The following is a 16,212-nucleotide window of genomic DNA, read 5'->3' on the forward strand; positions in this document are numbered from 1 at the left end:
CGACTTCACCATCAAACAGGTAACAACCGCCCCTCAACAACCCCCTCAACCACCCCCCATAACCACCACCTCATCAACGACTTCACCATCAAACAGGTAACAACCGCCCCTCAACAACCCCCTCAACCACCCCCCATAACCACCACCTCATCAACGACTTCACCATCAAACAGGTAACAACCGCCCCTCAACAACCCCCTCAACCACCCCCCATAACCACCACCTCATCAACGACTTCACCATCAAACAGGTAACAACCGCCCCTCAACAACCCCCTCAACCACCCCCTCAACCACCACCTCATCAACGACTTCACTATCAAACAGGTAACGACCGCCCCTCAACAACCCCCTCAACCACCCCCCATAACCACCACCTCATCAACGACTTCACCATCAAACAGGTAACAACCGCCCCTCAACAACCCCCTCAACCACCCCCCATAACCACCACCTCATCAACGACTTCACCATCAAACAGGTAACGACCGCCCCTCAACAACCCCCTCAACAACCCCCACCCCACCCACCACCTCATCAACGACTTTACCATCAAACAGGTAACAACTGCCCCTCAACAACCCCCTCAATCATCCCCCCACCCACCACCTCATCAACGACTTTACCATCAAACAGGTAACAACCGCCCCTCAACAACCCACTCAATCATCCCCCCACCCACCACCTCATCAACGACTTTACCATCAAACAGGTAACAACCGCCCCTCAACAACCCCCTCAACCACCCCCCATAACCACCACCTCATCAACGACTTCACCATCAAACAGGTAACAACCGCCCCTCAACAACCCCCTCAATCATCCCCCCACCCACCACCTCATCAATGACTTTACCATCAAACAGGTAACAACCGCCCCTCAACAACCCCCTCACCCCCCCCCCCCACCCACCACCTCATCAACGACTTTACCATCAAACAGGTAACAACCGCCCCTCAACAACCCCCTCAATCATCCCCCCACCCACCACCTCATCAATGACTTTACCATCAAACAGGTAACAACTGCCCCTCAACAACCCCCTCAATCATCCCCCCACCCACCACCTCATCAATGACTTTACCATCAAACAGGTAACAACTGCCCCTCAACAACCCCCTCAATCATCCCCCCACCCACCACCTCATCAATGACTTTACCATCAAACAGGTAACAACTGCCCCTCAACAACCCCCTCAATCATCCCCCCACCCACCACCTCATCAACGACTTTACCATCAAACAGGTAACAACCGCCCCTCAACAACCCCCTCAATCATCCCCCCACCCACCACCTCATCAATGACTTTACCATCAAACAGGTAACAACTGCCCCTCAACAACCCCCTCAATCATCCCCCCCCCCACCCACCACCTCATCAATGACTTTACCATCAAACAGGTAACAACCGCCCCTCAACAACCCCCTCACCCCCCCCCCCCCCCACCCACCACCTCATCAACGACTTTACCATCAAACAGGTAACAACCGCCCCTCAACAACCCCCTCAATCATCCCCCCACCCACCACCTCATCAACGACTTCACCATCAAACAGGTAACAACTGCCCCTCAACAACCCCCTCAACTACCCTTTGGGTTCAATTCTCAGTGGTGCTGTCAACCGGTCAGGCTTCTACACAGACATGATTGGCTAGTCAGGTCCCAAGCCCGGATACAGAGAGTAGCGGTGCGCCAGTAACAGCAGCCGACGTAAGAAATAAACGCTTAATGTCCGAAAGTATTTGGACGCCTGAGCACGCGCCTTGTAGTGAGATATCCGGCGTTACCCTCGCCTGACGTGCTGTTGTGATGTGTGTGTGTGTGTGTGTGTTAGATGCGGCAGGGAGCGTTCCTGGTGAACACGGCGAGAGGAGGGCTGGTGGATGAGAAGGCTCTGGCTCAGGCGCTGAAGGAGGGCAGAATACGCGGAGCAGCTCTGGACGTCCACGAGACCGAACCTTTCAGGTGAGCAGGTCTACCTCGAGGTCCAGAACGTATCCCAAACGGTTTGGGGATCATCAAGGTGAAGCTTTGAGGTTTCTTTAAGTGTGGCACCTGTGCAGAAGTGTTTTAAGTTCTTTTTGAAGATTGCTCTCGCTGTAGTTTAGTGGAGTCCTAACGACTGGCGTCTTAGCTTTGGTCTTGTTTTGATCTTTGTGGGTTAAGGTACTGGACTAGTTATCAGAAGGTTGCTGGTTCAAACCTACCTCACCACTGCCAGGTTGCCACTGTTGGGCCCTTGAGCAAGGCCCTCAGCCCTCAATTGCTTAGACTGTGAGTCACTTTAAATAAAAGCGAAAGATCTCAGGCGGCAACGGGTTGGCATGATGTTCCTGTAGGAGTTTTCTTGAGGTCTCCGCCCACTCGAGTAGGAAGGTCTGGACTCGCCTTCATTTACGCAATTATCCAATCAGCCAATCACGTTACAGCAGCATATAATATATAGAAAATATTGAATGATTTTGACAGATAGTCCTAAGTTGGATATACCCAGATCCCCTGTTCAGCACCATCTACTGACACTTATTCATCCTAATGTTTCGATATTTTCTCTAATCTTCTCTTAATACTATACACACTTCAGGGCTTTATTCTGCAAAAAAATACCTGTGTTAATATGTCAAACATCAAATCTCCCATAAAATTCAAGCAAGAGTTTGTACAATTCAAGTACAGGAATATAGAACGCCTTTATTTGTCATATATACATATACAGATGTGCAGTACAGCAGGAATCTTTCTTTACATAATCCACACTTCTTAGCTTGACCCTTAAAAAGGAGAAACATAAAGCAGATCAGAATTACAGTGATGGGGGGGGCATCATCACTACTGTGTTATCAGATCTCTCATCAGAAAAACACTAGACCTGAAATGCTGTGATGTAGGGATGTCCCGATCCCGATCCGATACCGAGTCTCAAACCGATACTTGTATTTTCTAGATATTGTCTAGATAAGAACTGGATAATACTGTTCACACAGTGCACACTTCAACTACATTACAGTTACTCACATTAATCCAGTGTACATGTTTAACAACTGAATAGCTCTGCAGTGCTGTAGGAAAAACAATCGCCTGCATCCAAACTATCGCTTAATGTTCTTTTATTTTTACAACATAAAAGTAAACAAACTTAGTGCAGCATTGTAGCAGTAACACTAGAACACTCAGAATGAAGTGAAGGTTCTTTCTGAGGAAAATCAGCAGCCGGTTCCTCTTCTCATCATCTTATAATAATAATAAACTCGCTGTATTTGAGTGTTTATTTTTTAGGCGCCGTATCAGATCGGTAGTGATTGTAGATCGTTTGGTTAAATGATATCTGGTTTGTTTCTTATGAGCCACCGTACTTGTATGCGTGTTGTAACTGGAACAGACTTTTCTGTGGACGTTTCTACGAGAAGTGAGAGTGTTTTGACCCTTCGGGGCTTCCATAGTGCATGGAATAGCGTGCTCGACAATCTGTGAATATAGCGAGTATTTATTTCTTCATTAAGCGAGTGCATCACTACGTTGTTTTGTAAACCGGAGTGATCCTCGACTCACACACCGTATAAACAGTAAAATTCTACAGTAATGAACGCAGCTCTGCTCCCACCGCCTCGTGAAGCGCTCGCACTGCAGACGTTACACTTCACTGCTGGACTCGTTTCACTTTCCAATTTAAAGTATTTCCACACAGCGGACATGCTGACGTTAAACGAAGGATCGGGATTACGATCGGGATTAGTAAAGCCGATACCGGTCAGTTAAAAAATGCCTCGATCGGCCCCGATTCCGATCTTTAAGATCAGATCGGGACATCCTTACTGTGATGGTTTTATTTATCACTCTGTATGTTGCTCTGTAGGTCAGAGCAACTCTTTACCTGAAATACAGAATCAATATTCTACCTAAAAACCTCAGACGTACAATGGTTATAACTGGGAATGACTTCATTCTGGTGTAATATGTAGTTAAGGCAGACCTGGGCATTGTACGAGCCATCCCCAATGCCGGCCCGCATGAGCTCAGCGGCTATTAAAACAAATGTACATCACACACGCCATATAACAGGATTGTTTTTCTGTTGACGGGAGCGCTATTTCTGTACATTCCTGCGAGTTTGGATGTACGTGTGTGTGTGTGTGTGTGTGTGTGAGACGAGGGTATCCAGCTTCACCGTGATGTGTCGGCGAACAGAACTGACCGCGACGATCGAGTTTTTAACAAGACATGAACTTCAGAAGTCAGTCAGGTGTAAAGCTGTATAAGGATCACAGTTTAAATCCAGGGTTTATATCACCGTTACGGTACTAAACACACAGAGAGATACAAGAACCTGAACGAAGCTTCACTGACTAAACTGCAGACCAACACGGACTTATTACAGTTTCACACACCCAGGACCGGAGCAGTTAAGATCAGCTCTGTGATATCTAAGTAGCACCGTGTGTAAAGTTACTGCACATTCGGTTCACATTTGTTGATTAAATAGTGAAATAATGTTGATGGTTTTACTCTTAGCAGTAACACATGATCAGAACTGTAAAATTTAGGCAATAAAAAGAAATCTTATTAATACTGAGCAGAATGAAGTTCACCCTGTTGGTCCGGCCCTCCACAACAGTAACAGGTTCTTATGGTGGCCCCTTGAAAAATGTAATTGCTAGAGATGCATGAGTGCCGATACCGCGCTCATTAACTCGTACTCGTACTCGCAAACGAGGCTCCGATACTAAACATCCGATACCGTGTACCTAGTGCACGTCGCTGCGTTACGCCCGGTTCACACCACACGATTTTTGCCCTGATTTTCGCTCGGCGGCCGGTCGGCGCCAGATTCGCCGGCTCGGGAGCGACTCGGCATTCGATCGACAACGACTCGATCCGACCGGCTCGCCGAGCGCTCGAGTTTTCTAGCACGTCAGATATCTGATCTCAGATGTGCGACTGGGAACGAGCGACATGTCGAACAGCCAATGAGAACGCAGGATACGGTGTGAGGGGAAACGCAGGAGAGGAGTGTAAACAGGTGGGACAGGGGGATAATATAGTTTATATCAGAATACATCAGCACACACACACACGTTTTACAGTATTTCTGACCTGATCGTTCTCTACAAAACATAACAAAACACCAACACTGCAAAAATATTTATTAACCTCCAACTCACTACAGAACGATCCGTGCTGCTCGTGTTGCCAGATCCACTCAGATTCATTTATTTTTCCTCCTTGATTTCATCACATCAGCGCACAAACACTTTGATCGCTCGCTACTTGTTGACGTGCATTTTTGGACGTGGTATCATTAAACCCCTCGTCACTTCTCACGTGTGTTTTTGTTTAAATAGGTATCGGTATCGGCAAGTACAAAAATACATGTACTCGTACTCGGTTGGGAAAAAATGGTATCGATGCATCCCTAGTAATTGCCCACCCCGGAGTTAAGGTAATCACTGGCAAATGTATTTTTTACATCAATGAAGTGCAAAGAAATAAATAAAACAATTTACAGGCTGTAGCGACAGGCTGTAATGTTAGTTTAAACTTTTCTCTTAATCCAACACGCCATTAAAGTAAACAGTAAAATTTAAAACGAGTAAATAACAATCTTACACGACGCCCGGTGTTACATTACCTTACCGCTACCGCAACGGTGCAGAAAATACTTTTAAAATACATGGGGCTATGAAGACAGAGCATCAACTTCATACTGACTACTACTAACATAAGCACCTTAGCTTCATAAATAAATGAATCTGAGTGGATTTGGCAACACGAGCAGCATGGATCGTTCTATAGTGAGTCGGAGGTTAATAAATATTGTTTGCAATGCAGCGTGGGTGTTCTGTAGAGAACGATCAGGTCAGAAATACTGTAAAACTCGTGTGTGTGCTGATGTATTCTGATATAAACTATATTACGCCCCTGTCCCACCCCTGCGTTTCCCCTCACGCCGTATCTTGCGTTCTCATTGGCTGTTCGACACCGCACTCATTGCCAGTCGGGCAACTCGGATCAGATATTCGACATGCTAGAAATCTCTCTTCGGTCGCCGAGCGCTCGGATCGAGTTGTTGAGTAGTTCACACACAGCGACTGAGAGCCGAGTTGCTGGATCAGAACCTGCTTTGAAACGGCTGAAAATGCCCTTTGACCCCAGGTCTGTGTTCTGTGACGCGTGTTAGCGATCTGTAGCGTTACTCACCGTTTCCCGCTTCATCTTTCTCGCCAGTTTCTCACAGGGGCCTTTAAAGGACGCCCCCAACCTGATCTGCACCCCCCACACAGCCTGGTACAGCGAGCAGGCCTCCATCGAGGCGAGAGAAGAGGCGGCGCGGGAGGTCCGCAGAGCCATCACGGGTCAGGAACCTTTTATTTTTATTTTATTTTATATCTCCCCCCCCGGCGGTGTTCCTGACGCCCTCGTCTCTCTGCAGGTCGTATCCCAGACAGTCTGAAGAACTGCGTCAACAAGGAGTATCTGATGACGGCTTCGCAGTGGCCGCCCATGGAGGCCGCCACGGTCCATCCCGAACTTAACGGAGCCGGAGCTTTCAGGTGAGCTGTGCGTCGGGTAGATCCTTCGTTCTGATTGGCTGACGGGCGTGTGTTAACTTCTTAAATAAAGAAAACGATGCCACGAACGGGCGCTCAGGTGGCACAGCGCTTAGCCTAATACGCCAGCCCACCAACGTTCAGTTCTCCGTGCTGGACACTGGTACAGGTGAACAGGTGAGGTCAACAGATTGACCATTGATGCTGTGCTTGCGCCCTCTGCTGGCTGGTCACGCCCAGTCATCGGTCAGCACTTTCCAGACACGTGTGCAGTCGCCGGCCACTTCTTTTCACCTGCCAGTCCTTTTACGTTTACGTGTTCAGCATTTAGCAGACGCCTTTACCCGAAGCGACTTACAGTTGAAAGTGTACAGTACGTTGCAAGCAATTGTGGTTTGAGGGCTTGATGTGGGGCTTGAACCAGCAACCTTCTGATTACTAGTCCTGTACTTGCAGACGCCTTCACCATCCAGCAGAGGGCGCGCTTGCAGCAGCAGTTCCTCATTTATAAAAGCCTGCGCTTTAGGTGCGCATGAGGTGTAGCGGCCTCGAGCTCTCGGGTTCGAATCTTAGTTCAGAGACATGATTGGCTGTGTCTGAAGGAGGGCGGGGCCGAGGGATTTCTCATCACGGCTGCAATAGCGGCCTCTACTGGCTGGTTGAGGTATCACGCAGATTATGGTGAATAATGGGCAGTGGTAGTTGAGCGGTCGAGGTAAATCGGAAGGTTGCTGGTTCAAGCCCCACATTTACATTTACATTTTTGGCATCCAAGCAGTACTGTGAGAGTATACTCTCTAAGCAATTGAGGGTTAAGGGCCCAACAGTGGCAGCCTGGCAGTGATGGGGCTTGAACCAGCGACCTTCTGGTTACTAGTCCAGTACCTTAACCGCTAGACTACAACTGCCTGTACCACATAGGTCAGGTTCTTGATCAAGGCCCTTAACCCTTAACTGCTCAATTGCCAAAAGTATAAATAAAAACGTAATGTAGAGCAGTGTGTGATTAATCCCCGTGTGAATGCGCCGGTGCATGTGCGGCCCTCCTCGCTCAGGCTCTTTTAATTCCCTCCTTTCTTTTTGCTTGCAGATACCCTGCGGGTCTGATCGGCGTGGCCGCGGGACCTCTGCCCGGAGCCGGGGCGGGCGTCGAGGGCCTGGTGGTGGGGCCGATGCCCATAGCCCACGCCCTCGTCCCGGTCTCGCATCCACCGCACACGCCCTCGCCCGGGCAGCCCACCAAGGCGGAGGCCGACAGAGACGTCCCGTCTGACCAATAGCATTCCATCGGTGCCCCAGCCACGCCCTTCTCTCCTGTCGTAGGGCAGAACCCGTGCTGATGCCCCCGACGCCCTGCTCGATGTAAAAAAAAAAAAAAAAAAAAAAAAAAGCCCGCTCTGGGTCGACCCGGTCAAACAGAACACACACAAGTCCAGAAGTGACCCACGTAAAAAACGTTTCGCCCCTTACGAACCCCCCCCGGTCCTTCTCCTCCTCTACGTCTTTTACTTTTCCACCTGTGCAGTAAGCAATAACTCTTCTCAAGGATTCAGTACGTGGGTTTATTCTTTTATTTTAGGGTTTTTTTTTTGGTTGGTCGGCTTTTGAGATCTTATTTTATTTCACACTTTGTTTTTTTGGATTCTGGACTGACTGCAGTTTGTTCCTTTGGTGTCTCATGATTTTTCTTTTCCTCTCCGGCTCTTGTAACTAGTGAAGAACGTACAAACACCTCTCTCTCTCTCTCTCTCTCTCTCTCTCTCTCTCTCTCTGTCTCTGTCGTTTTACCCTCTCCTAACCTTCCTTCGTGATCTCTCTCCAGATTAGGTTCGGTTCTGGAAGTGTGGGCTTAGGTTTTGAAGTTGTCGCGCTCGCAGTTCTGAAGGACGGCTCGTCTCACAGCCGGGGCGGTGTTCTGCTCCTGTGGCTATTTTTTTTTTTTTTTTTTCGTTTTCGTTTTATCGTCTCGACGACATCCGGTGGTGCGACTGTCCGTCTTTCCCGAAAGAGAGAGATGCCCACGCGAGGAGGAGCGGAGTGGGTCCGGGTGTCTTCAGTCATCTGCGTCGCTGTGACGAGAACTCCATCGTCGGCTGCTTATGTGAATTTCGTTCTGCTCTGCTCTGCTTTTACTTTATATTTCTGAAGGCTGAAAAAGGAAATGACATTCTCCAACCCCCCCCCCCCCCCCCCCCCCCAAACACACACCTCATTTCATTACATATCACATTAATTAATATTATGTCCTCGAGACCTCGCTGGGTGATCGGGCGTTTGCCCTCCGCCCTCCGTTACATCTGACCACCTCTGTGTTTTTATAGTGGTGGAATCAGATTCAGATTAGGACCCCCTCCCCCCAATACTGATCTCCTGTTCAGCCAGCAGCTCATCTTCAGTCCTTTTAAAGTTAAACAGTGTTGAATTTTCTGCTCTAGTTTGATCCCACACGGTCTGTAGTAACACAACACTGCCATCAGGGGGCGCCAAATATGAACGTACCGCTTAGCTCAGTAGGTTTCTGCATTATTACTGGTTGGAGAGTCCGGTTCATGTCTCAGCTATGGTTTGTACCCAGTATACCCAGTATGAGGAGCACAGTCAGGCAGGGGTGCGAGTTTTGGGTTGACTAGACTACACGAATAAGATTTTTTTTGAAGGTGTGGGGGTCCCCAGCTCCTGTCCCTCTGAATATGGCTGTGTATTTTGATCCTCTGATCTTCTTCCTGCTGATCGGTGCAGTTTATTCGCCTGTATTTCTTATTTACAGTAAGTATTTGAGCTGTCGCTAGATTTCTAATAAAGATGTGTGTTTTCTTCCACGCTAGAGGACGCCGTTAGGTTGATTAGAGCCGCCGATCAGATTTTATTTGTAATAAACGAGCGCAGAAAGGCGCGGTCGTTCGTACGTTTAGATCGAGTCGTGTAATCGCGGGCTCTGATGAACCCCCTGAACTGGGCCCTCGGGTGGATGCGAGACCTCCGGGAACACTCCGGACGACTGCGCGAGTCACGCGGGGCTCTGCATAGCTCTGCGTACGCTCTGTGTTGGAACCCGTGACTGACAGGTGATACGAAGCGGCGGTGACTGGACACGTGTCGGAGGGATGTGTGGTGATCCGGGGTGGTGCAAGCCACACCTGGGAAATTGGCACATCGGGAATTGGATATGACTTCATTAGGGGATAACGGGGGAGGATGCTCAGCCCACCAGCCTGTTCGTTCGATGCCCCCCAACACACGGGTCAAACACTAGTCCAACCCAAAATCACCTTTATGACGTACCATGCTTGGTGCTCTCTTGGGCGTGTGGTGATTCAGGGTCCCGCAAGCCGCATCTGGTGTACAATCGGGAATCGGATATGACTACATTAGCAGATGGGTGGTGGTGGTGGGGGGGGGGTACTCAGCCCACCAGCCGGCCACAAGCCTGTTCGTTCGATACCCCTCAACACACGGGTCAGACACTAATCAGAACATCAAAGTCCAACCCAAAATCACCTCTATGACGTGTCATGTGACTTCGTGTAGGAGTCTCCAGCAGCTTGATGCTCTCTTGGACTCCTGGGTTCAGGCTTCAGCGCCTTCTGGATCATTCAGTGTTAAATTCATCCTGCTGTTATCAATCCTAGTCCCACCAGTCCTCACCGACCCTCCCGAACTCGCCCCCGCCGCATTTCAGAGGTTCGTTAGAGGTTCTGGGTGCAGGACGCATATTTCTGAAGAACCCGAGTGATTTAGTTTAAGGTGGAACGGTTCCGATCTCCTGAAGCTCAGATTCACCACACAGGTGAGGAATGAGTGTCTGGAGGGGTGACGTTCTCTTTCAGGGGTTAAACACACACACACACACACACACACACACTCTGCTCTTCTACTGCAGCGTAAAGATCATCCAGAACGTTTGCTTTTATCCCTCTCGGTTCTCTCTGCGTTTGTGTTTAGTTTCTGCTGGTGTTTCCGCACTGACGTCTGACGATGAACGAATGTTTTAAATGAACTGTGTTCAGCTGAAATTTGGGAAATGTATTTTTACCACGTGAACTTTTTATTCTTTTCTCTCACCACCTTTTTCTTCCTTTTTCTTTGTAAATTGATTTTTTTTCGTCACCAGACTGCAAAAACGACAAAAAAAAAGAAAAAAGTCCTCCTGTGTTTAGGCTCTTAAGCTTTACTTTGTTTTTTTTTTGTGTTTTTTTATATTAGAAAACAATCATGTTTGTGATGGTGACCTGATGGTAAAATTCCACAAGGTATTTTAATAAAATCCTGAAGATTAAACGCTCGTTCGGCCTCTTCATGCTCACAATAGAATAGAATAACATTAAAAACCACCTGCTTGTTAAAACCAGCTCCACTTACCATATAGAAGCACTTTGTAGTTCTACAATTACTGACTGTAGTCCATCTGTTTCTCTACATGCTTGGTTACCCCCCCACAGGACCCCCACAGAGCAGGTATTATTTAGGTGGTGGATGATTCTCAGCACTGCAGTGACACTGACATGGTGGTGGTGTGTTAGTGTGTGTTGTGCTGGTATGAGTGGATCAGACACAGCAGCGCTGCTGGAGTTTTTAAACACCGTGTCCACTCACTGTCCACTATTAGACACTCCTACCTAGTTGTTCCACCTTGTAGATGTAAAGTCAGAGACGATCGCTCATCTATTGCTGCTGTTTGAGTCGCTCATCTTCTAGACCTTCATCAGTGGTCACAGGACGCTGCCCACGGGGCGCTGTCAGCTGGATAATTTTGGTTGGTGGACGATTCTCAGTCCAGCAGTGACAGTGAGGTGTTTAAAAACTCCAGCAGCGCTGCTGTGTCTGATCCACTCATACCAGCACAACACACACTAACACACCACCACCATGTCAGTGTCACTGCAGTGCTGAGAATCATCCACCACCTAAATAATACCTGCTCTGTGGGGGTCCTGACCATTGAAATCATGTAGATAATGGACGTAACTTTTTTCCTAATTATTAAGTTAAAATGAGAAAACAAAAACACACACAACTCTACCATTATGAACATTTTCTTTACATTTTTAACTTCTATTTAAGATTTTTGACATGCAAATGATGTATTTATTTATTTAGGTAAAATTGGGGTTAAAAACTGTGAACATGAGCCGTGCTGATGTCTCAGGGGTTTGTTTGCATGTTTGGGGCTGCGCTGGAACCCTGTGGCGCGTGTTTACGATGCCCGCATGCCCCTGGCACGTGTTGGTGATCCAGTGCCATCAGGTTTATGAGCGCTTTCGGGCGTAAACACCCCGCCTCGCCTGCCAGCCCAAATTGTTACCAAATGGATCTTTATGAGCCGCCTCATCGCTGCCCTACATTTCAGAAACATGTTATTTTTTTGGCTGCGAGATCAGAACCCGCTCATCGAGGCCGCAAAACTGTCCGTCAGATCCACATCTAATAGTAGATCCCTCACCCTCACACGCACCATCAGATCCACATCTAATAGATCAGATTATTATTTGGACAGCCATTACTTTTATCCTTGTGTTATTTTTCAAGTGTCCATATAGTTTTGACTCAGGGAAGGTTGTTTTTCTGCTCCTTTAAAAGCTGCCGTTTGATGTTTTGATGTCCGTGTGTTTTGACTCCGTGGGGACGATGAAGGGAAACGAGTTTCACAGAACAGTTTTGGGATGACGTACCCTCGGTTCTCCGAAGAGCTTCAGCCAAACACGAGCCGATGAAACCGGAGCCCAGAGATCGTCTGTGTGACCCATCGGTTCAGTCTGATCCAAATCCACACACACGTGTTTACGAACCGCCTGTAGAACCATCGGTGCTGAGATCTGGAGCTCTGGGGCTCTGCTATCAGCCGGCCGGGCGCCTACACAGACTCACGATTGGCTGTGTGCCTGTGGGGGGAGGGAGGATGGCTGAGAGGGTTTCTCAAAACAAGGCTGGTGTAAGTGCGACCTCTGCTGGCAGTGCTTTGTGAGACTCCAGACCTAGCAGGGGAAAAGAAGCGATCCACGGCTGTGTGCATGACAGAAGGGGTGTGGGACAGCCAGAACTCCAATTGGCCACGCCTAGGTTTGGTGGAAAAAAGGGGAGGGGGAACATATGAATTAGAATCTCTGCTCTGCTACCGGTTGGCTGGGCGCCCCCTAGCGGGCACGTTTCGGCGGTGCAGCAGACCAAATTGGGAAAAGACGGGACTAAAAAGTGGGCGGGGTCGCTGTGTAAGGACTCTGGTTAGTATCCCGAGGCGCCTGTACAGAAGTGGAGGAACGTGGAGATCAGCGCGTGACTCTCCCTGAGTGAGACCGACCTCACACGCAGATCCACCGAAGTACGAGCGAATAAGAAGGGCTCACGTCAGAGGGAGGGCATGTCAGGAGAATATACCCTCCGTACGCCATCGGGGTCTCCAGCAGAGGAAGAGGAACTGGCTACGACTAAACAGGGAGACACGTGTGTGTGTGTGTGTGTGTGTGTGTGTGTGCAGGAGTGTTCCACGTGCGCTACAGTGCCGTACACGACCGCGAGCTGAGTGTGTATTATGTCTGAGAGCTTTACGAGCGAGCCGCTCTGTTTATGCGCCCTGATCAGCGGAGAGGAGACGATGTTTACGTGGTGCTCGATCCCCGTGTAGATGTTGAGATGTTCCGATGATGATGGAGGTGATTGTGGTGATTGTGGTCGCGTTTCTCCTTCACTGCGTCTGCACTTCATCTCAGACGCTGAGCTCATTCTTTCCATCCGGGATTTAGTTCTGCAGGGAGGCTGAACGTGCCGGGTTCTGAGGGCACGACGCGAGGAACGTTCCGGAGCTCTTGAGGAGCATCTGAGGAGCATCTGAGGAGCAAAGAGGCTTTGCTCAGCCTAAACGAACTCACTTCAGATATTAGAAGATGCACGGTCAGCATCGTTAACAAACGTCAAGGTTTTTATAGATCAACGCACTAATTAAAAGAAAGATGGGACAGTAGAGTAAAGGTAAACAAAAACAGGCAGCATTGCCTTATTAAACTTGTTCTGTGTTTCACGGCTGCAACACTTTCCAAAAAAAGTTGGGACGGGAGACTTGCAGTCTTTAACCTCGAGAGGGTAAACAGGTGTCAGTCACATCTAGTAGGAGCAGCATTGTTGGCCTTGCAGTCTCGGCTTGCAGTTTTTAACCTCGAGAGGGTAAACAGGTGTCCGTCAGAACCACCTCGGGGTAAAACAACAGAAGATGGAGTTACAATGTGAAATCATTAAGAATAAAATATCAGTTTTACAGAGAGTAGCTTTAGACTCCGCCCACTAATTATTACAGCATAACTAAAAGGGAGAGCGTGACCTGAGTGATCGGACAAGAGTGGCAGAACGACAGAAACCCAACATCCCTGATCACCACAAGTTTCTATCACTAAGAACCTCCAAGCTCTGCGCCTTTGTCTATATTCGGGGTGGGAAGCTCCGGTCCTAGAGGTCAGAAGCCAACATGCCCAGACCCCAGACGTCCAGGACCGGAGCCACACACCCCTAGTTTATAAAGACTAATCAAAAGCCTGAGTAAATAAATCTGTTTTCGATCTAGACTTGAACATTGAGACGTGTCCGAGTCCCAAAAAAAGGAAGGACGTGTGGTCGCCCTACTTGACACACTCGGTGCTTTTTTTATTTCCAGCACGTTCCATGTGAACCTGAATAGTTCCTCGTTCCTCTCGGATCTCCAGCGTTCCTCGGCGTGACCTGCTTGCTCGGAGCTTTTGTCCGGCGGAGTTCAGGTGGAGGTCAGTGTGTTCAGGGACGCGGTTTTACAGTCCGGTCAGTTTGTTCTGCTGTCCAAACGTAGACGCGGTCACCTCAGAACAAACCGCGCTACAGGAAGCATGTGTCCACCATTCCACGGGTTTACTCCACCTCTACGCTTGAGCAGCGTCAGTGATGGTTTGTTTAGGTCGTGATTTACGGGACCGAATGAGACGCGTCTGAATGGTCGAGGGTTTGTTTTAATTTCTGGATTGGTAACGAGCAGCCGCTTGCACTCGCGTCCCAATAAAGAGCTTTTTATTCTTCACGTTTTAAACGCGCTCTCCAGATCCAACTAGGCCGTCCTTGTAAAAACATTTTCCACAGACTGAAGCCATTTAGGAAACCGCGTTTATTCCTAGAAAAAAAAAAGAAAAAGACGCGGAGCTTCACCGATTCCTCCAGTTCTGTAATAACACACAATTCTGAAGGTCTGAGACGAAAAAACAGACACAGCGATCACTAACAGGTGTAATAAACCAGTCATATAATGGAAATACACTGTGTTCCAAATTATTATGCAAGTTAAATATCAAGTCAAGTCAACTTTATTTAAAAGGGCCAGTGATAGCTCAGTGGTTAAGGTACTGGACTAGTAAACAGAAGGTTGCCGGTTCAAGCCCCGCCACCACCAAGTTGCCACTGTTGTGGCCCCTGAGCAAGGCCCTTAACCCTCAATTGCTCATCGTGTTCAGCTCATTGTGTAAGTCGCTTTGGATAAATGCGTCTGCTAAATGCTGGAAATGTAAATATAAAATATTTATGTAGCGCTTTTTACAATAGACATCGTCTCAAAGCAACTTTACAAAATCCAGGACCAACAGATACAAAAACTCCTACTGAGCAAGCCGAGGGCGACAGTGGCAGGAAAAACTCCCTTAAAATTACAGGAAGAAACCTTGAGAGGAACCAGACTCAGCAGGGACCCACGTCCTTCTTGGGTGGCCTGGAGGATACTTTAAATAAATAAGATTTACACAAATCATACAAACACAGAATTAAAATGAACTAAAAGTTATAACTAGCAATAAATAAATAAATAATAATAGAGTTATTATTCAGTCCAGTCTGTGATAAAGTCTGTAGTGAGTTCTTGACATTCTTGGTGCGAACACGCCAGGTACCTGTCACATCCGGCAGGAGCAGCATTGTTGAAAAATATCTGTTCTACCGAGAGTTTTAGACTCCGGCAGCCCTAATTATTACAGCAGAACTAAAAGGGAGAGCGAGCAGGTAACAAGGTCATGAAGGCTTTCACAGGACATCAGCGCCCACCTCTCCTACCCAAACCGGAGTGATCGGACAAGAGAGGCAGAACGACAGCAACCCAACATCCCTGATCACCACAAGTTTCTATCACCAAGAACCTCCAAGCTCTGCGCCTTTGTCTATATTAATCAAAAGCCTGAGAAAATGAATATGTTTTCAGTCTAGACTTGAACATCGAGACTGTGTCCGAGTCCCGAACAGAGGCAGGAAGATTATTCCAAAGTTGTGGAGCTTTGTGAAAAAATGCTCTTCCACCAGCCGTGATCTTTTTAATTCTTGGAACTATAAGTAACCCTGCATCTTGTGAACGAAGTGGACGCGCTGGGTTGTAGTGATTAATAAGTTCACTCAGATACTGTGGTACAGACCATGTAGCGCTTTATAGGTTAGTAATTAATGCAGAATTTAACTGGCAGCCAGTGTGGAGATGATAGAACAGGACTGATATGATCAAACCTTCTAGTTCTAGTTAGCACTCGAGCTGCTGCATTCTGAACTAACTGGAGTTTGTGTATGGATCTACCAGAGCATCCAGTGAGAAGAGCATTACAATAATCTAACCCAGAAGTTATAAACGCGTATAAATAGGAATTCGATAAAACAAGCATTTAGGTTTTAGTTTTTAAAATGAA

At 47.9% G+C, this 16,212-nt stretch overlaps 1 protein-coding gene across 2 annotated transcripts in view; it reads left to right on the plus strand.

The window, feature by feature from the left end:
* Nucleotides 1-8,719, plus strand: part of LOC134319617 (C-terminal-binding protein 1-like) — a 28,076-nt gene extending 19,357 nt beyond the window's left edge. For both annotated transcript variants that reach the window (XM_063000900.1, XM_063000901.1), the window contains 4 exons: nt 1,837-1,967; nt 6,225-6,352; nt 6,430-6,550; nt 7,638-8,719. In XM_063000900.1, the coding sequence (XP_062856970.1) occupies nt 1,837-1,967; nt 6,225-6,352; nt 6,430-6,550; nt 7,638-7,827 (570 nt within the window). In that variant the 3' untranslated portion in view covers nt 7,828-8,719. The remainder of the gene's footprint in view (nt 1-1,836; nt 1,968-6,224; nt 6,353-6,429; nt 6,551-7,637) is intronic.
* Nucleotides 8,720-16,212: the final 7,493 nt, after the last annotated feature.

This window comes from Trichomycterus rosablanca, chromosome 8 (genome assembly GCF_030014385.1).
Source record: "Trichomycterus rosablanca isolate fTriRos1 chromosome 8, fTriRos1.hap1, whole genome shotgun sequence".
NCBI lineage: Eukaryota > Metazoa > Chordata > Actinopteri > Siluriformes > Trichomycteridae > Trichomycterus > Trichomycterus rosablanca.